Here is a 23,195-nt window from a genome sequence, read left to right as displayed (position 1 = left end):
AAAAAAACAACCGGTGCCTCAGCCCTCCTCTCAAGACCAATCAGATGCCTTCCGGAGACCAGCCCAGCAGAGGGACTCCTGCAGAGCCTGTGGGGCTACAGGGCACTACTCCCCTGGATATCCCGGGTGCCCCAAGCACGTGCCTTCGACCCGGCACGTCCACCTGATCAGTGCCACAACCCCCTCGGCCGTTATGCCCGAGTCCAGGTCTCACCCTGAGCGGGTGTGGACCTCTTCAGTCACAGTGGCACCCCTGGATGGCTCTACCCTACCTGTGACGCTGCCAGTTACGGTAGATACCGGCTCCGATCTGTGTCTTATAGACCGGGACCAAGTGCCAGCCAGTGCCACAGTTGACGAGCACATCAGGTGGGCCATGACTTGGTCGAAGGGCAGTCCAAGACCGTTCCCACAGTCGTCCTGCAGGTCACCACTCCTTGGTGCACCAAACCTCACCGCCTAGGTGTGGTACGTACGATTCGGCATGGAGTAGGTTTCCTATTGGGACGGGACCTCCTCTGGGGATGTCCCTCCCCCACACCACTCCAGGGCCAAGCTACCTCCCCACCTCAATCACGGCCAGAGAGGACTCTTCACCTGTGCCAGAGCACACTGCCAGCCTTGGTGACTCCACAGATTCGCAACCTGTGGGGCCATCATCTCGCCTTACCGTCCATGCCACAGAAGAAGTTCTCGAACCAGTTCTGCCGAGACTGTGGCCGCAAGGGTCACATGTCTGCCAACTACGTAGGGTGCGCGAATTACAATATTCCTGCCATCGCTATGGCAGTTACCAATCCTTCGTTACTAGGACCCCCAGCTCAGGGCCCTATAACCGTCGCACCCATCCAAGGTCATTATCCACCAAGCCATGTCAGAGCCTTTGATGACTCCGGCGCTCAAATCTCCCTGATACGGGAAGATCAAATCCCCCGAGGGGCTACCATTGATAGACGGCAACTGATCACGATTGAAGGCATCACTCAATTAGTAACGATGATCCTTCCCACCGTCCAATTGAGAGTCGTACGCCCTCACCTTGCCAAGGTATGTACACTTGCAGTTGCAAGCTACCTTCCAGGAGGTTACGACCTTATCCTAGGGCATGACCTGAGGTCTCCCATTTCCAAGGGCACGCTGAGAGGTATTGCACCTCCAGTACCCGCCACAGGTCCAGTCGACCTCAAAACTCTCTGCCAGTGCCACTTGGCAGCACTGGGGCAGTTGCCAAGCTCCGTCCAGCCTGGACGTAGAGCCACCACCGAACTTGACCTCTGCGCCTGGCCCTGAGCTAGCGCCGGCGCCTAACCTAACCAAGGATCCTCCTACAGGAGATCCTCCAACAGGCATGGAGCTTACCGCAGCCCATGGCCAACCCAAAGTCCATGAGTCTTCTTCACCCTCACCTCTGTCGCCCGAGGATGAACCTCCGGCAGACCTTACCTTTGTACCTCCTCTGGAAAACCAGGAACTGCCCGACCAGGAGTCAGCCTGGAGTTTTCCCCTCACGACGGTTGTCGCAGCAGCCGGAGTGAGGGCCTCCCCTGCAGTAGGTTCCACCTCTACGACGGTTGCTACAGAGACCGAAGTAGGGTGTTCTCCTGAAATCCTTCAGGCTACCACTGCCTCTGCTCCTGCCGGCGTTTCTGGCCTTTCCCCAGAGTCTGTGCCTCCGTCTACTCCTAGGACTGGTATAGCCAGGTCCTGGAGGAATAAGAAGAAGAAGAAGAAGGGACGTAACCAATCATTAACAAACTAACCCAAGAGCCACATGCTCTCCTTGACACCTGTGCCTGAGGTACAGTGTCACATTCATTTGCAGAATGATCCCTGGGCACCCCCTGCCCAGAGAAGGTAGCCAGCCATGATCGCTGCCAGTGAGCACTAACCCTCTAACCCCTAGCCATTGTAATACTAACCCTCACTTAAATATAACTACCTCATTGCATTTCCCTCCTGGTCAACTAACCACTCATCATCCCCAAGCATCATTACCTCTTATCATGTATTTTTACAATTCCGTCGCTGAACTACTGCTGTGCGTACCACACTCTGGAATGATTGCGTCTTCATTTAAATGTATTGAGTAGGTTAGGCTAATGATTTAGTACCAGGGCATTAGGTTAGTAGCAAGTAGAATTTTCAAGTAACCTTATCTAGGGGTAGAGTAGACTGTCGTCACAAGACACCTGTAGTTATTATTAGGCTAGACTACATCACTATATTAAGTTAGTACACTTAGCATCTTTGCCTATAAGTTAGGTAGGCCACTGTAGTTAGCTGTATACCCTGCTCAAAAAAAAAAAAAAAAAAACTTCAAATTGGAATAGGAGAACGGGGTAGTCGAGACGATCAATTTATTTAAGCCAAGACCTTCCCACCCGAAAGGGAGTGAATGCCTTCTTAACAGGGGGAGCTGTGACGTTTATAGATCGTTCGTCTACCCCGCAATTAACTAAATAATTTGATTTGGAAAACGGCAGCCATTTCTTTAGTTAGATCAGCTGATTTTTAGTAACCGCGGGAAACCCAAAAACCCGCCAGCTAGAGATAGGAAGTTCCCCAGTTGGGGGAAAAGAGCTTTTATCAGCTGTAGGGACGTATCTCAAAAGGGAAGGGTGTAGGCAGATTGGTACTTCTTAGACCTATACCTTAAGCTCTCTTTCCTGTGACCCCTCTGCTGGCTGTATGCTTGTTTTCCAGGATTTGCCTTTGATCGTGGGGGGTTAGCTGACCTCCAACCCCCAAGCAACCCAACTGAATTCTGTCTCAGTCGGCTGCGAGACTGATCTCGGACAGAGGTCAAATTACCTGCCTTCCTGTTAGGCCTACCCAGGTGTGTGAGTGGCGCGCCGATGACCCAGGCCTCAGACAAAGGGGAGGGCCCCCATACTTTGCTACAAAGAGCCACATTTTCTACAAAGGTCCACACTGAACATGACATCCAGGTACGTCTTGTGGAACAGCATATTGCCAGTCTCTCTCTTATCACCTATTATAATTTTGATCCTCATTCTCCCAATTCAATTTCCAGCAACAAAAGGAATTCATCCTTTGTTCCCTCTCACTGCCTCATGGCCGCATGCTTACCCCTTGTGTGATCGTCCCAGACCAATGGAGTCATTGCATACTTCAGTGAAACCTTAAAAGTTCCTTCTCCCCAGTATTAGAGAATTAATTAATCAAAGCAAGAAGTCATTTTTTTCTTTATCTCGTTTAATCTGGGATTCTTTTCCAGATTCCATGAGTCACGTGCCGTCCCTGCCCGCAAGTGTGCATTACCCAAGTTTTATGAAAATCAGCTTGAATTGAATGAGACTATAAGCCCCAACGTGGGGGCCAATATCATTTAACTTTTCTCCAGGCCAGCACGGTCCTTTTTTTGTAAATATGTAGTTGTTAAGTAACGAGCTGAGTTTTCTGGCGACCTTCCCTCTAAAGAAATTAATATAACTTTCAGCTTACGGTAAGTTAAAGCAATTCCCTCTTGAAATCCCTAAATTACTTCCGTTTACGTATCTAGCCTCTCTCAAGGCCGCTATATACGTAACAATATATATATATATATATATATATATGTATATATATATATATATATATATATATATATATATATATATTATATACTATATATATATATATACATTTTTTCCCCTGTCACTTTTTATATATCTGGGCAAACAATTGACTATGGGTAAGTCAAGTTCGAATATTTATCCGCAAAGTGTAACATTTAATATATATATATATATATATATATATATATATTTATATATATATATATATATATAAATATATATATATATATATATATATATATATATATATATATATATCCAAACTATTCGTCTGGATAAAATAAGCTTCGTAATAGTTGTCGATTAATATATCATGAAACGCGGCAATATTTTGCTAAGTTTTTATACCTCGTAGTAGAAAAAAGAAATGAGCAAAATCTACATTTCCAAGGAAGTAATAGTAAAAAAATCAAGATGGCGGAGTATTCACGAAACGAGCACAGGCGTCTTCTTCTACTTCCAATGCGATATCTATGCGTTCGTTCCTCCGTGCGTTCGCTAGCAACGGGACCTAGCAACGGTGACGCATCGTGTCAACACAAGGCCCTGACTGTTACGAGTGGGTGAAGGTTGTTGTCGTCTGTCATGCAAGGGGCGCCCTACGAACCATCTTCGTGGCATTTCGTGTGGATAAAACCATCTCTCTTTCAGGCTAGATGTTGACCGGAGGCTGCGTTCACCTTGCGCCGTGATGTTGGAACGCTGATTATTCGCGTAAGTGCGTGTTCAAGTGTTTTCCGAAGTGTCCGAAGAAACGCGCATTTTACAGTTAGTTCGGTGACGGAAGGTGGCTACGGTAATATTTCCTAATTTTTGTAAGTTCCGTACGCACGCGGTGTGGAAAGAAATTAGAATTGCAGTGGGGAAAAAGACGAAGAATCATAGAACATTTAGGTTGGGGTTACAGTGATGAATCTGACCTATTCTGAGGCACAAAAATCATCGTATTGATTCTCCTAATTTAAGGTAACTTTCGTTAAAAAAAAAAAGTCACTCTAGGCCTAGTGATGCCTACCGTAGCAGCCAGATTTCAACTCTCTGGTAAACTGTTGTTCAACAGTAGGCCTATGATATATATACTCTCCGCTAATTTCTTATTGAAATGTAAAATATAAGTATAGAAGAAATCTATATCGATTTAAGGGAGGCCTGGCGATTACCAGATTATTGGAGATTCCACAGTGCGTATTTCGGGCTGACTGACGTCCCCAAAAAATCGAGATTCGATTTTGCTGACGGATGAAAATAATTAATTCTAATTCATTTTGTATCCAAAATTGTCAGTGGGGATATCTTTGATACATAAAAAACAAACCTAAGGTAAGAAATGTGAAATTACTATTATTATTATTATTATTATTATTATTATTATTATTATTATTATTATTATTATTATTATTATTATTATTATTATTATTGTACTATCACAATCATCCTTTTCGACTAGGTGCTTTTTATTATGATTATTATTATTATTATTATTATTATTTTTTATTTATTTTTTTTTTTTTTTTGCTCTATCACAGTCCTCCAATTCGACTGGGTGGTATTTATAGTGTGGGGTTCCGGGTTGCATCCTGCCTCCTTAGGGAGTCCATCACTCTTCTTACTATGTGTGCCGTTTCTAGGATCACACTCTTCTGCATGAGTCCTGGAGCTACTTCAGCTTCTAGTTTTTCTAGATTCCTTTTCAGGGATCTTGGATCGTGCCTAGTGCTCCTATGATTATGGGTACATTTCCACTGGCATATCCCATATCCTTCTTATTTCTATTTTCAGATCTTGATACTTATCCAATTTTCCCTCTCTTTCTCTTCAACTCTGGTGTCCCATGGTATTGCGACATCAATGAGTGATACTTTCTTCTTGACCTTGTCAATCAACGTCACGTCTGGTCTGTTTGCACGTATCACCCTATCCGTTCTGATACCATAGTCCCAGAGGATCTTTGCCTGATCGTTTTCTATCACTCCTTCAGGTTGGTGCTCGTACCACTTATTACTGCAAGGTAGCTGATGTTTCTTGCACAGGCTCCAGTGGAGGGCTTTGCTACTGAATCATGCCTCTTTTTGTACTGGTTCTGTGCAAGTGCCGGGCATTCACTTGCTATGTGGTTTATGGTTTCATTTTTCGTATTGCACTTCCTACATATGGGAGAGATGTTATTTCCGTCTATCGTACTTTGAACATATCTGGTTCTTAGGGCCTGATCTTGTGCCGCTGTTATCATTCCTTCAGTTTCCTTCTTTAGCTCTCCCCTCTGTAGCCATTGCCAATTGTCATCGCTGGCTAGTTCTTTAGTCTGTCTCATGTATTGTCCGTGCATTGGTTTGTTGTGCCAGTCCTCTGGTTCTTTCTGTCTTTCTCCTGTCTCTGTATATTTCTGGGTCTTCGTCTGCTTTTATTAGTCCTTCTTCCCATGCACTCTTTAGCCACTCGTCTTCACTGGTTTTTCAGATATTGCCCCAGTGCTCTGTTTTCGATGTTGACGCAGTCCTCTATACTTAGTAGTCCTCTCCCTCCTTCCTTTCGTGTTATGTATAGTCTGTCCGTATTTGCTCTTGGGTGTAGTGCTTTGTGTATTGTCAATTTATTATTATTATTATTATTATTATTATTATTATTATTATTATTATTATTATTATTATTATTATTATTATTATTATTATCACTATTATGCAATCACCCAAAAAGATTGACTCCAAATTGACTATAATTATTACTATTATTATTATTATGACATTCAAAAAGAACAAACCAAATGGATCCCTAACATTCAAATGAGAAAATATACTTTCATATCGAAATTCAGGAACAAATAAATAAAAAAAGCGTTAAGGACAAACCAATAAAACCAAGATGAGGTTTCCGGTAACCCTATAAGTCAATTGAAGCAGGGGGATTGATTTATCGAATGGCATCTGGTGGTGCAGCGTGGGCCACGGTTGCTTTGCTGGAGAGGCATAGGTTGAGGGCGGGGGGGGGGGGGGGAAGGGGGTGGATAATTCAGGTTGATGTTACTGTTTCTTATCGGATATGTATATACATCTTTGTATGTATAAAGTATTTATATATATATATATATATATTATATATATATATATATATATATTATATAAATAAATTTCATTTAATATATGTTTATACATATATGTATGTATATGTAGGCTATACATACATATATATATATATATATATATATATAATAATAATAATAATAATAATATAATATAATAATAATAATAATAATAAATAATAATAAGGAAACGAAATACGAATAAGGCGTCGAATGGATGATGTTATATCAGGTAACGCAGTGAGGAGTACCTGCAGAAGCTAGTCAAAAGAGCTTTGGAAATCTCTCCGTACCTCTGTCCTTCCATATTCCTCTCATCATAGAAAAATGACATTGGCTTACACTGAGTTTCCAGCGTGAGTAGGATGAATTGATTGATCTAACGTAGCTCTCTTTGGCGTCGCGACGAACATCAAAGGTACAAAGGCTCACGAATAGAAGAAAGTGAAAGGTTTGTTTGCTGTGTAGGTGTAGAAAAAAAAAAAAAAAAAAAAAAAAAAAAAAAAAAACAAGAACACGTACACACACCTGGTGCTTTGATGCAGGCGCCGTGTTAATAATGAGTCCGCATGTAGCATCCTCAGGGCGGAAGTCACAGGTATGGTTATTGATCTAGTTACGTAAAGCAGTAACGGAAAATGTAGGTTACAATTAGCCCATGTTTGGGTAAGCGGGGATTCGTGTCTAGGATATATATATATATATATATATATATATATAGTATATATATATATATATATATATATATATAGTAGATATAACAATAACACTTTTTTAATATTACCTTTTGCTTTTACGTAAAGAATTGGTTTTGTTATAACTGCCATTGTCACAGTTGTTATTATTCAGAGAAGAAATAAATATACCTATAGACATATGTCGTGTATACATATATTTATATATATATATATATATATATATATATATATATATATATTATATATTTATATATATATATATATATATATATATATATATATATATATCAATATATATATATATATATATATATATATATATATATATATATATATATAGTATAATTTATCACAGAAAAGTAACTGTGATATAGAAACAGTGCGATCAGATATCAAAGACCCCCTTTTCGCTCTTCTAGGATGGGGGATTGCCGGGGGTGGGGGATGGGGGATGCTGGGTGGGGGTTAATTGGGTAAGGACCTGCATAGCGGTCACCGACTCAGCATAAGGTCTGTTATGGGATTACGGGAGTGGTGTTGTGGGGGGAGAAGGCTTATAACAGTAGAATGTATGTATATATATATATATCAATTCAAGCTACAAATGCCTTTAATATCTAAAATTCACTTTACCTCCCAAATGATATATTTTCATATATGTACCGAAGGGGAATTTTTAAGTTGATAACAATTTCGTCCCCCCATGGGATCGAACCACCGTCCAGGTGGACGGGGACGAAATCAGGACAGTCAGTGACGCTATCCAATCGGCCGATTGGATAGCGTCACTGACTGTCCTGATTTCGTCCCCGTCCACCTGGACGGTGGTTCGATCCCATGGGGGACGAAATTGTTATCAACTTAAAAATTCCCCTTCGGTACATATATGAAAAATATATCATTTGGGAGGTAAAGTGAATTTAGATATTAAAGGACATTTGTAGCTTGAATTGATATATAAATGGATCACGGTTCGATGTGATAATTATTCATATATATATATATATATATATATATAATATATATATATATATATATATATATATATAGTTGAAAATCATCTATTTTACTGGTAATGAGATACGCTTATACTTACCTCAGCTCTCGAAGACAGAACCGTATACCGACCGTCACTTGTTTTATACAATATCGGTAGATACAGCTGTTCTTTGACTATATTTCATCACTTGCAAAACCAAAAAAGTCACTATTATTATTATCATATTACTATTTTTTTTTTACCCACAGAAAACTAACTAAAGAACCTTGATTGGATTTTGATCTCGTAGTGGTTTCTTCAAAATGTCGGATTCTGAGGACGAGGCGGTCGAGAGGCAGGTGAAGATCGTTCTCGTGGGCGCCCCTCAAGTTGGCAAGACCTCTATTGCCATGAGATATACCCAGGATACCATCAACAAGGCATATCAGGTGAGATGAACCCGAAATTTGTAGAACGCAACAATTACTTCCACATTGAAGCTGAAACATAGGCCTAGCGTATACTAAAGCTTCTCTGAGATGAACGAAAGTCTCTCCGGAGTCTTCTTCTTCTTCTTCTTCTTCTTATTTTTTTTAGTAAGAGATCTAGCTTCTTTTACTGGAGCCAGTGTACTCCCCTGGAAAATCACATTAGAAATACAAAGATTAGTCATGCTAACTTTTAGTCGTGGAGGAATATTAGTTTGTAAATATCGTATGTGTTAGAAGTTAAGGTATGGGATGAATGATGAGTTTATCTAAATCACATGAGGCTCATTCCAAATTCGTTCAAACAATATCCATGCTCCCCTTTCATTGATGTTGTTTATCATTTTTATACAAAACACTTTACTCTAATAGCTACAAAATAAAATCCCGAGTTTTCTTGTTAACATCTTCCTCTTCTGTCAGGCTTCTATGGGAGTCGAGTTCTACCTGAAACGGTTAATTCTTGGCAACGAGAGGAATGTCAGCATACAGATCTGGGATGTGGCGGGTTCGGCACTTACCGGCAAAATGACTGACAAGGTTTGTTGCAAGTTCTATATATACAGACGTCCCGTGTGTTTACTGCCTTTTGCCTAGTTAGGTTAATTGAAAATGAATTAGCCTTATTCGAGGTTAATTTGAAGGGAATTTGACTTCATGTAATTATGCTTGAACTTTTCTAACAAAGATTTGCAGTAACACTGATAGTCTGAATGTTTCAGTAGGCCTAAGTTCATGGAACATTCATAGTAACCTTTACTGAGTAATGGCCATCGACAAGATCGTTTTTAATGTTTACGTTTTCCTGTTATGTTTTTCGTTCTTTCACTAACCTATTACGGTTATCCTTTCTCCTTTTGGTCAGGCAACTGGCTTTGATAATATGTCCTAGGGCCACTAAAAGCGAAGTTACACAATAGCAATTCCGGCATCTTACAGCGTCTTGCGCAATATTTCGCCCTAACTAATTAACCAATGTCTCCACACTTTGCACTAGTTATGCGAAAAACATAATTGAGACTTTTTTTTCACATTAACGCAACGACCATAAAAAGCCTAAGCTTTTAGTTTCAATACCTTGAATATTTTTTCAGTATCTTTACGGCGCACATGCCGTCTTGCTCGTCTATGACGTCACGAGCAGCCACTCGCTAGAATGCTTGCAGGATTGGCTCTCCACCGTCCGCCGAGTGGGGCGTTCGCAGGAGAGACCTCCGCTTATCGCCCTTGTTGCCAATAAGGCTGATCTCGAACATGCCAGGCAGGTAAGATAGAATATAAGTGGATTATTTTGGCATTTTCAGCTATCTCCTCCAAGGCATATATAGGTCTCCTCTTCCCTTTAAGATTTGACACAAACATGAATGACATTGACGTCACTGCTATCTTCACCGTATATTGTATATATAACCTTAATACTTATGCCAGATTAAATCTTCCTTTGAAAGATTTAATTCTATCGAATATTTGAATAGTAATGCATCTAAACGCCGGATCATTTTATCCGTCAAGAAAGTAAATTTTGGCCATTTTTCGCAGGTGAAAAGTGAGAAACACCACAGATTTGCAAATGAGAGTGCCATGGCCTCGTATGTCGTCTCGGCCAAGACAGGCGAAGGTGTGGCACTCTCCTTCCAAAAGGTAGGTCTAAATTCTTACTTTTTTCGTTTTTTATTATTTTGAAGTAGTCTGTCCAGAACCACAGGGTCACATTTTTTGCAAATATCCGAACGCAAAACAAAAAAGAAACAAGCGGTGCTACTTTGGCTTGGCAGATACGCGTTACCTACTCCGAAGTGCTAGTACTAAGCACCGTATGGTATATATAAAGTAGACGGCTGCACGAAAATATCGTTTATTTATATAATGATTTGTCGACCACACAACATAGAACTGGGTGTAAATAATACTTTGATCGAAACACGGCGTCCCAAAGATTTTCCGCCATGTTTAGTACTAGCACCTCGGAGTAGGTGACGCGTAGATAACAAGCGAAAGCAGCTCCGCTTTTTTTTTTCAACAAAGCTTTCGTATATTTAATGAAATAATTTTTGTCATACAATCACTATTATAATTAGAGTCATTCGACTAAACAAACGTTTTCCTAGTGAGCTTAGGTTGCATATGTAAAACTATACAATAGGCCTAGTTGGCTAAACATAGTATACCCTCCGGACTTTAATGTTTGATTTGGCGAGGCTCCTTGTTAACAAATGCCAAGGGACTCAATTTGTCGTAATCTTTTCACCATTTCCGGTTATCTGTGACTGGTTTTTTGTCGAAGGTCGCCGCCGAACTGCTGGGCATCCGCTTGACCAAGGCCGAGCAGGAGCAACAGCAACCTGTTGTCACGGCGGAGATCGAAACCTTCCAGGAGGCGGCGCTGCCGAAGCTTCCACCGCCCAGCAGCTCCATGCCCTCGTCGGTGTGCAGTCTCATGTAGCGGAGAGCCTCTACGGTGGTGCTGGAATTCATCACTGGGTTCCTCGCCACCAGACAAAGCATTGCCTTAGTAGCTTATAGATTTTAGGCTTCTAATCTAGGATGAATTCTGCAGGTTGTAACGCCTTTAACACGTGAATCTCGGTTCCTCCATACTGTTCTATGTCAAACAAATGGTGGGAACTGTTTGAGTTTAACGGTTAGAATGTACGTGCCAAACATATCTGTTTGCACAATGAATGTGATCTAATTGCTAATGAGAATATCCTAAAAAAAAATCAGTATAATGCAGGAAATTCAGAGAGATTCAGACTAGTAGTAGTACTACTGACATTACGAGCAGATGTGATAAACAAGAAAGTGACAAAGCTTTTACGAGAGATTTCCCAACTGCTGACTGAATATGTCTGTCAGTCAATCCGCAGTTGTGGCAAGAGAATGTTTATGCCATTGCTTATAATAAATTGGGCCTCATAACCTGATTACATGCAAGGCTTGCCAGTTGCAGCGTTGCCATACAAGCTGATACTAGGCAGGCTTGGTAATGGAGAAGTACAGAACTGTAAATAAATGTAGACGCAACGATTCTCCCTGGTAATTATGAACGCTGCTTGGCGTGGATCACGGAAGTGTAAATAGCTTAGGCAGGGAGCAAATGTATACATGAGATAGTAGAGATAGAGCGTAGAGACAAAGAGGGTGAGAGACTGAGAGACAGAGATATCCTATACCTAGCAAACAAGACCAGGTCTGCACAATCGATTATTTTATCTTACGCTCAACTCCTCTTAAAACATTAGACATACACGTACGCACGCACACATACTAGAGTGAGTGTTCGTGTGTGTGTGTGTGTGGCTGACGAGACCTGTATATGTTCCATGTATCGTATATTGCTGTTATCTGTATGAATTAAGTTGACTGTTGATCTTAGAAGTGATTCAATCACCGTACATAAAATTATTTCAGCTTTTTTTTTTTTCTTCAGTAGGAGTAAGCATTTCAAGTTAGCTTATTTTGTTGCTGTTATTTAGAGAACATACATTGCCAGCTTTCTTATTGATTTTTTGCTTTCTGATTTGTGTTGTTATTTCTTAATAGCCGTCTTATATGTTGCCAATGTCTTCTCTTCATTATTATTATTATTATTATTATTATTATTATTATTATTATTATTATTATTATTATTATTAAACACAATGGAAAAACTTGATAAAGTTTGTTTGAAAGAGGGTCTTCTTCGGATATATTATTATTATTATTCATTATCATCATTACTATTATTACTATTATTAGTATTATTATATTATCAATTTTAAATGTAAGTTTTTTTTATTTAATTACCACTATTATTGTCCACTGTTATTATCAATTCTAATAATAAAATATGATGATGATGATGATGATGATGATGATTATTATTATTATTATTACACACGGAAAACTTAATAAAGTTTTTTTGAAAGAGGGTCTTCCTCAGATATATTATTATTATTATTATTATTATTATTATTATTATTATTATTATTATTATTATTATTATTACGATATCGAGATTCTCAAACTTAACTCAACTCTTCAGTTTCTTGAGGATCTTAGTCCCTAAAGGCTTAATTAATTATGAGCGATTCTTAGTTCTTAAATCACAAGAAATAATCAAGGGATCCTCCAAACCGATTCTTTTTCTCTCCCTAATTGATTCCCATTTCTTCGAGGTTTATTTTGAAGTTTATTTTCAAGTGATTCTTCGTTCCCAAAGGATTCTTTCTCTGGGCCAGACTTTGTTTTCGATGATTCTACCGTTGTCAACTAGATGTTTTGTTTATTTTTATTTTTAATTTTTAGAAAGCTTTCATTTCGAAGAATCTTTTCGATTTTCATTTCATTTTTTTTTCTCTGGATCATTTTCCTCGCAAGGGATTCTTGTCCAAAGTGATTCTTCGGACGTTAGAAAAAGAATCTTTGCAGCAAAATTGATTCTTGATTCTTAAAAGAGTTCATATTTTGGAGGAGTGTCTTTTTTCTTGAGTGATTTTCCTGTTGTAGAATGATCACGGATTCTATACTTTGGTTCTCGAAGAATCAGTTAAGTTTATATAGTCCTGCTTGTTTATGGTCCTTTGTTGTTTGTTTGTACACAAATGATTTTGATTTGTTCTTGAGTTCCACTTGTTTATTTCTTAATGGGATTTTTCCCTTCTAGAGAGATTCTTTATTTTCAGACGATTCTGAATTTTGAAAATTATCAGCGATACCTGACAGGTACACTGTCAAAGTTTATATAAGTATATATATATATATATATATATATATATACTATATATATGTACATATATATATATATATATATATATATATAGATATGTATATATATACACGTATGTATCTATTGTGTGCTTTCATTAAAAACATTCCATTACAACTGTTGTTTTTGTTTTTTCTGAAAATATTCCCCATTATAAAAAGGAAATATTTACTGTTTAATTAAGCGTTTAAAATGGAGGTAATATTCGTTGGTAATATGAATCTTATATAAGAAAATGGAATATATGTATATATATATACATATTTGTATATACATATATATGTATATAAATGTATATATACATATGTATGTGTGCGTTTGGTTAGCTAAATATTTTTCTGTCATATCAGAATTTTAGGCTTGGTCTAAAATATTCTTCTTTAAGAAATAAATGTCTCATGTTATCAATCAATTTTTTTTTTGAATTTACAAAAATAGGGTACTAATTGTTTTGCTTTTATATATTAAGTATTTGTTTTACAAAATGAAGTCTTCATCTATGTTGAGCTGAAACCAGAGCGTAGTACGAAATAAAATGTTTACGGCTAAGGTGTTAAAAATATCGTTAATAAGATAATGTTTATATGCAAGCAAAATAAAGCATAATTAAAGTCAGAAGCACGCAGACGCATTCAAGTTAACGCTTAAGTATATTGCTGTTAGTTGCATAGATCATCTGTTTGTTGAACTGTATAGTACTTGAAATTCTCTAACTTATAAATATTGAGGATCTGTAGCTGAATAACACATACATACATTCATACATACATACATGAAGGAGATTAACTTATCTTGCGATAACGTGTGGACAACATACATAAATGCAAGACTTTGGTATGAAATACTCTAGCATAGAGAAATACAGATATATATACACGGATATGCATACGTAAATGCATCGATAAATTACGTACATAGATACACAAGAAGCTTTGTAATAAAGTCTTCATAGAGAATATAAGAAAATATGCAAGGATACCAAATACATATACGTCCATACTCAGGGAGCTTTGCAATAAGATCTTCATAAAGAAAACAGAAAAATCATGCAAATGTATATCTTTACATTTTCATACAAAGATTCAGAGACGGTGAACCTACATGTATACAAGGAGAGAGAGAGAGAGAGAGAGAGAGAGAGAGAGAGAGAGACTATGAGACAGACATAGACAGAAGGGTCTCAGAAATAGACCCTGCGGGAGGCCTGCGGTGGTTCGTATCCTCGTAGACGTTTGCTCTGCATTCCTTGGTATTTCTCTCTCTCTCTCTCTCTCTCTCTCTCTCTCTCTCTCTCTCTCTCACTGGGGTTTTAATTTTTATAATATCTTCTTTCTTTCTTGGTTATTATTTCATAACGAATTTGTTCTATTGTTTGTTAGTGTATTCTCTCTCTCTCTCTCTCTCTCTCTCTCTCTCTCTCTCTCTCTCTCTCTCTGGGTTCGTATTTTTGTGTGTGCTTGTGTATTTGAATAAATAATTATACACACACATACACACACACATATATATATATATTACATATATATATATATATATATATATATATATATATAATATTATATACATTACAAGTATTATTACAAGATATAATAATATATATATATATATATATATATTTATATATATATATATATATATATATATATATATTCTTGGTAATGGTACTGGAATTTATAGACACCCTGTATATATGGATTTTATTTATATATATATATATATATATATATATATATATATATATATATATATGTATATATATGTGTGTGTGTGTGTTTGTGTGTTGTGTGTTTGTGTGTGTGTATGTATGTAAGCGAATACCACGGGAAATGATAGTCAGGAATCAAGCGCTTTCGTCTTTATTCAGACATCGTCAAGGGGAGTAGCTCTTGACGATGTCGAATAAAGACGAAAGCGCTTGGATTCCTGACTATCATTTCCCGTGGTATTCGCTTATTTATGAAGTCACGTGCATCTACTGTGATTTTTTTAAGCGTGTATGTATGATGTATATAAAAACAAATACAAACGAAAAGGAAGCATAATAAACATGTGCTAACTAAAATATTAGAGATTATAAGGGACATACGATATAACCAGTAATGAAACCGTGATAAAAAAAATAAAAAATAAAAAAGAAAAAAAATCACACTCTAAACTTTTATTGCTCAAGTAAACAAAGTAACAAAATAAAAAAAAATCAAAAAAAAAAAAAACTTTTAAAACAAGTCCAACTGAAGTGTGAGAATGACGGAAAAGCTGTTAACTTCGACCAATTGTTTAATCCGTGTTTAGCGCAGCGTGGGTCCCCTACTGCGATGACGAAGGGGTCTGGGATGGTTGTGGTGGGGGGGGGGGGGAGGGGGGGGGATGGGAGAGCGTAGGCGTATAGGCTTTGGGGGTGGGCGCGGTTGGAGAAGGGTTGGGCGCTGGTTGGTGGAATGAGGGAGGGCAAAATAGATAGATAAAGAGAGAGAGAGAGAGAGAGAGAGAGAGAGAGAGAGAGAGAGAGAGAGAGGAAAAATTACAGTGATATGTTTGAGATATATATATATATATATATATATATATATATATATATATATATTATATATATATAGAGATGAGAGAGAGAGAGAGAGAGATGAGAGAGGAGAGAGAGAGAGAGAGAGAGAGAGATGATCTGCTTTACTTACAACTCAAAAAAGCCCTAGTCAAATAGATAGATAGATAGGTATACTGACTGATAAAAAGAGAGAGAGAGAGAGAGAGAGAGAGAGAGAGGGATAGAAAGAGAGAGAAAATCTCATCAAATTAATTTTGAGAGTCAGAGAGAGAGAGAGAGGATTAGAAGATTATTATAAATTTAGAGGCATGTTTCGTCTTATTAACAGGACACATAACCCAAGAAAGATGAGAGAGAGAGAGATTTTGGAGAAATGTGGAGGTACATACGTTGACTTCGTAAAATAGTCAGAGAGAGAGAGAGAGAGAGAGAGAGAGAATTTATAAGAGTATTTGCAAAAATGTCGAGAAGTGTCTAATCTTTTAATAAGAGGGAAACCCAAGAAAGCGTAAAGAGAAAGAGAGAAAGAGAGAGAATGAGAGAATTTGGAGAAATGTGGAGGTATATACGTTGACTTTGTAAAATAATCAGAGAGAGAGAGAGAGAGACCCCAGGGCACAGGAGACCACCGCAGGAGCCAATGAGACCGAAGGACTCAGTTCTAAGTAAGGAGTGAGGGCGTGGAGTACTTGTGCTCAGGAGTGAGAGTTTATCTGTTGGTGCGTGCTGTGTTGCATCTAATTAGTCAATTGGTTCATTATTTGTGGTTAATGTTATTCATTAGGTCGGTTGAAATAAAGGCCAATGATTATATATATATATATATATATATATATATGATATATATATATATATATATATATATATATATATATATATATATATATACTTTTCTTCATAAGCTACAGGTTCATGGGTTCGAACCCATGGCGAGGGAAGACACAGATGTTGGCATGTTCCATTGCTTACCACTAGGCCTCTGATGACTTATATGACTTTACGTACCTGGTCATCAGTGGAATAGTGTGGATCTCGGAGAGATTGAACCGGACACATAAAGCGAACAGTAAGATGAATGTGCATTATATATATATATATATATATATATATATATATATATATATATATATATATATTATATACTGAAAGATGCAGGAAACCAGAGGTAGGAAGTGAATACCACAGCTGGGTGAAATGAACGGGTTTTAACCCAAGGCAGGTAATGGAGCCACCTCATAAAAGTAATCAAGTTGAATAGATTGGGGAATACAGAGGTAAGGAGCGAATTCGGCGCAGAGACCATGGATCTGAGCTTGTAGGCAGGAGTTACTGTGTCATGAAAGGAGGGAATATTAGGGAAGGGAGAAAATTCCAAAGTTTGGGATCATTCTTTGTTTTTTTGTTAAATTGATTCTAATTCTATTTCATTGGTTTTTATTCCGTTTACTTAAATTTCAATATTGATTTATTCATGTATTCTATTTATTCATTTTTTTATTTATTTACCTTCATTCAAAATTTCATGCCATGTACTCGATGATGATCCCCCCATGTGGGGGGGAGTGGGGATAGTGCCGTCAGTGCACCTCACGTGGTACACTGTAGGCAGCGTCTTTTCAGCCCCCTAACTGCAACTTCTTTCATTCCTTTTACTGTAACTCCGTTAATATTCTTTCTTCCATCTGACTTTCCACCCTCTCCAACAGTTGCTTCATAGTGCAACTGAATAAGATTTTACCCCTGTTAACCTTTCAAACCTTCTTACCGTCTCAATTATCCCTTTCAACGCTGAATGACCTCATAGGTCCCAGCGCTTGGCCTTTGGCGTAACTGCCATATTCTATTCCATGACAACGATGATGTGAATATGAATAATGTCGTGGAGAAATCAAGATTAAGTAACAAAACATTCACATGGAAAGGCTTCACTGAATTTGAAAGCGTCATGCAATAAGACAGAAGGAAAAACTCAGGTATTTATTCATTAATGTTCTCGAATAAGGAGCGACAATGAACAATAAAAGTTGTGGTCATCATTCGCAAAAACACATTGATGGAAGAACTTCAATATCTTATATATGGATTTCATGTAATTATAACACAGTAATATCAAAAAAGTTAATACCAAGTGACATGAATGAATTTCTACAAATAATATCAAATATGATTGTTAACTATCACACACTCCAGTCAACGATACAAATAACACTAGGCAACTATTCAGATAATGATAGTTTACTACTGAATAGCCTTAAAAAATGATCAACTCATGAATAATTGGACGAATTGATAAAAATGAGCGAGTTTTAATCCTATCTCATTGAGCAGAGAAAGATAAGTGATAGTCGACTATAATGTAATATTCACTGAAATAAATTAATTCGATATTTAACTTTGAATGTTATTTTGCTAGAAACAGATAAACTTCGAGTATCATTTACTATTGCCATTGAAAAGGGAATAAATTGCACGGTTAATAATGATTGCGTGAGAGAACCACGACATAAATAAAAATAACACAGTCATTGTCATCAATTAGTTGATTAGTTTCATAACGAAAAAATATAATAAAAGTGAGAATTGACTGATAATGTCAGACAATAGTTGTGAAAAGAAATCACGATCGGGAACATTAATATTTATTATCATTAGAACAGGAAAAGAAAAGTCAAATTAAACTAGATATGAAATAATCTCAAATTTTAATCAATATAGCAGAAATCCCTATCGTCAAGAAAAGACGCGAATAATTGCCAACGAAAAATTGGCTATAAATATTTGACTTGAGGTCAGGAAACAATCTTTTAGGTAGATTTTAATTGATGGCATTCAGTAGCGTAATGAAATAATAAATAAATAAATAAATCTATAAAAACGATAAGAAAAAGATAAAACGAATAGTTAACTATCAGTCCAAAACATTATACAAATGGAAAGATTATAATAGTTAATTCCTATGCGATATTAGATAATAATAATAATAATAATAATAATAATAATAATAATAATAATAATAATAATAATAATAATAATAATAATAATAATAATAATAATAATAATAATAAAATGGATAAGTATCAAGACCTGAAAATAGAAATAAGAAGGATATGGGATATGCCAGTGGAAATTGTACCCATAATCATAGGAACACTGGGCACGATCCCAAGGAACACTAGGCACGATCTCAAGATCCCTGAAAAGGAATCTGGAAAAACTAGAGGCTGAAGTAGCTTCAGGACTCATGCAGAAGAGTGTGATCCTAGAAACGGCGCACATACTAAGATAAGACTCCTAAGGAGGTAGGATGCAAGACGGAACCCCACACTATAAATACCACCCAGTCGAATTGGAGGACTGTGATAGACAAAAAAAATAATAATAATAATAATAATAATAATAATAAATAATAATAATAATAATAATAATAATATCGATTAATGATATAAATTGATGGAAAAACCAGTGTATTACTATTAAAAATTAGCACTTTAAGCTAAATATGAAAATAAAACTCAAAATTTCAGTAATTTATCACTTAACACGAATGTAGCCATTACTTAGTCCCGCCTCTTAGAAAACAACAGACTACAGGATGATGGGAATACGAAAGCAGAGAGAGAATTCCAAATACTGCCTTATCGGCCATTACTCTGCATGGTGAAATCTCGTAGCACCTGTTAGTCCACCCTCTCGCACAATAATTTGGAAATCAATGGAGCGTCCAGTTTTTTATTACGTCATCAGGATTGTTTCCATCAACTGTTAAACTTCAGAACTCACCTCTTGCTTCGGTGTTCTGGCTTTCTATAACCGTGCCTCCTTAAAGAGGCAATTTTATTTTTTAGGGGGGCAGGGGACTGGGGCCCACTTCTTAAATACACTAAATAGTGATAATGATAATTTTAAAGGTAAAAAAAAAAAAAAAAAAAAAAAACAAAAAAGAAAGAGAAAAAATAATAATTTTTCCGATAAATGTTAATAAGGAAATTACATTGCTGTTATTAATTACATGATAGATTTTATAACTGCAGTTTTGATATCACAATAATAATAATAATAATAATAATAAAATAATAATAATAATAATAATAATTATTATTATTACTACTATTATTATTATTATTATTATTATTATTATTATTATTATTATTATTATTATTATTATTATTATTATTATTGTTATTATTATTATTTCCTTACTTTGGACAATGTCCTTATAAAAATAATAATATACCTACGCAGGCAATAATAATAATAATAATAATAATAATAATAATAATAATAATAATAATAATAATAGTACAACATAAATAAAATGGTCATAAGAGTAAACAAAGACTATAAATTTCGCATAAAATATTCGTAATAATAATTTCACCCACTTCTTTCGTCCCCTATATTTTATTCTATTTTGTTTTTAATTGTCCGCCATGTTGGAAAGTCATTACTTACTGGATTCCTGTTTCAGTGACGGAAAGAATAAAAGACAGACATAGACGGAAGAAATACAGACAGACATAGACGGAAGAAATAACAGACAGACACAGACGGAAGAAATAACAGACAGACACACAGACGGAAAGAATAACAGACAGACATAGACGGAAGAATAACAAAACAGACAGACACACACGACGAACGAGACAGACACACCAGACGGAAAGATAACAGACAGACAGACGGAAGGGATAACAGACAGACACAGACGGGAGGAGTAACAGACAGCACAGACGGAAAGGAAAAGAGTAAACGACAGGACACAGCGGAAGAAATAACAGACAGACACAGACGGAAGGAGTAACAGACAGACTCAGACGGAAAGAATAACAGACAGACACAGACGGAAGGAATAACAGACAGACACAGACGAAAGGAGTAACAGACAGACACAGACGGAAGGGATAAAAGACAGACACAGGCGGAAGGGATAAAAGACAGACACAGACGGAAGGAGTAACAGACAGACACAGACAGAAAGAATAACAGACAGACACAGACATAAGGGATAACAGACAGACAGACGGGAGGAGTAACAGACAGACACAAACGGAAAGAATAACAGACAGACACAGACGGAAAGAGTAACAGACAGACTCAGACGAAAGGGATAACAGACAGACTCAGACGGAAAGAATAACAGACAGACACAGACGGAAAGGATAACAGACAGGATAGACAGGAGGAGCAACAGACAAACACTGACGGAAAGAATAACAGACAGACAGATACGGAAGGAGCAACAGACAGACACAGATGAAAGGAATAACAGACAGACACAGATGAAAGGAATAACAGACAGACACAGACGGAAAGAGTAACAGACAGACTCAGACGAAAGGGATAACAGACAGACTCAGACGGAAAGAATAACAGACAGACACAGACGGAAAGGATAACAGACAGGCATAGACAGGAGGAGCAACAGACAAACACTGACGGAAAGAATAACAGACAGACAGATACGGAAGGAGCAACAGACAGACACAGATGAAAGGAATAACAGACAGACACAGATGAAAGGAATAACAGACAGACACAGACGAAAGGAATAACAGACACAAAGATAAGGAAGGAGTAACAGACAGACACAGACGAAAGGAATACGAGACAGACTCAGACGAAAGGAATAACAGACAGAAGAAAGGGATAACAGACAGACTCAGACGAAAGGAATAACAGACAGAAGAAAGGGATAACAGACCGACTCAGACGAAAGGAATAACAGACAGAAGAAAGGGATAACAGGACAGACACAGACGAAAGGAATAACAGACAGACAGGGACGGAAGCAAATAACGTGACCTGCGTTCGCATGTTAGGTTCAAAACAGCATATGTTGCTCACATCTATGATCGACGGGGCTTCAGACCACCTGAGAGAGAGAGAGAGAGGAGAGAGAGAGAGAGAGAGAGTGTGTGTGTGTGTGTGTGTGTGTATGGAGGTTTGTGGTTGAGAGAGAGAGAGAGCGTGTGTAATGGGGTGGGTGAAGGAAGAGAGATAGAGAGAGGGAGAAAGAGAGAAATTCTTTGAATCTTGAAATGTATGAGAGAGAGAGAGTGGGGGGGAGAGATATCGTGAATCTTAAAGTGTGTGTGTGAGAGGAGAGAGAGAGAGAGAGAGAGAGAGAGAGAGAGAGAGAGAGAGAGAGAAAATTCTTTTAATCTTGAAGAATGAGGGTAAGGACACAAAGAGTGAGAGAGTGAGAGAGGGTATGCTTGAATGAGCGTAATATGAGAAGAAGAGAGAGAATGTGTATGTGTATATATGAGAGAGAACAAGAAAAGAGAGCGCGTGAATAAGAAAGAAGTGAATATAGGCATTTGAGAAAGGTGTCGGGTGGATGTATATGTGTATACAGGAGAAAGAGAGTGAGAGATTGTAACACACACACACACACACACACACACACATATCATATATATATAATATATATATATATATATATATATACATACATATATATATATATATATATATATATATATATATATATACATCCATATAAATAAATAAATTTTGATCTCATCACCGTGATTCATATATTTGCATTAAGCTACAAATGTCCTTTAATATCCAATTCGCCCTACCTAGGAATTAATATATCTTCACATATTGTTGGCCGAGTCGGTTAAGTCACTAAAGTCATGATTTCTCCTCTGTGCGCTGGTTCGAATCCACAAGAGGACGAAATTATTATCAACTAAGAAATTCTCCTTCGGTTAACATATATGAAAGTATATTCATTCCGAGGTAGAGCGAATTGGATATTAAAGGACATTTGCAGCTTAATGATTGTACATACGTATGTATGTATGTATGAGAGATAGATAGATAGATAGTTGGTGTTTGCATGAAACCAAAACTGAGTATAAGAGAGAGAAAAGAAATTGACACAACGAATTTCTCTCCGTATAAGAGAAAAGAGAGAGAGAGAGAGAGAGAGAGAGGAGAGAGAGACGCCTGACACGTGAGATAACGAGAAACGATAGACGCAAAACGAAACTTGACACGCTTAGGAAATTGAGGGTGTCTTCAGCCACTGTGTTGAGCTCCTTGGCCTTGATTTATTCATTAAAGAAAGAGAGAG

General features: G+C 37.2%; 1 protein-coding gene across 2 annotated transcripts; it reads left to right on the top strand.

Moving 5' to 3' along the window:
- Window positions 1–4,122: 4,122 nt before the first annotated feature.
- LOC135202985 (ras-related protein Rab-28-like) lies at window positions 4,123–13,554 on the top strand. Of its 2 annotated transcripts, none has more exons than XM_064232524.1 (6): window positions 4,123–4,292; window positions 8,601–8,780; window positions 9,243–9,359; window positions 9,914–10,084; window positions 10,359–10,460; window positions 11,104–13,554. In XM_064232524.1, exons 2-6 carry the CDS (start codon window positions 8,655–8,657, stop codon window positions 11,260–11,262), a joined length of 675 nt encoding a protein of 224 aa, XP_064088594.1. In that variant the 5' UTR covers window positions 4,123–4,292; window positions 8,601–8,654; the 3' UTR covers window positions 11,263–13,554. The 2 variants fall into 2 exon arrangements, with proteins under 2 accessions (XP_064088594.1, XP_064088595.1); XM_064232525.1 differs by lacking the exon at window positions 4,123–4,292 and adding an exon at window positions 4,317–4,898.
- Window positions 13,555–23,195: the final 9,641 nt, after the last annotated feature.

The sequence above is a fragment of the Macrobrachium nipponense genome, chromosome 33 (assembly GCF_015104395.2).
Source record: "Macrobrachium nipponense isolate FS-2020 chromosome 33, ASM1510439v2, whole genome shotgun sequence".
In the NCBI taxonomy this organism is placed as follows: Eukaryota; Metazoa; Arthropoda; class Malacostraca; order Decapoda; family Palaemonidae; genus Macrobrachium; species Macrobrachium nipponense.
The sequence above is the reverse complement of the archived record's forward strand: the minus strand, read 5'-3'. Positions and strand labels throughout refer to the sequence as shown.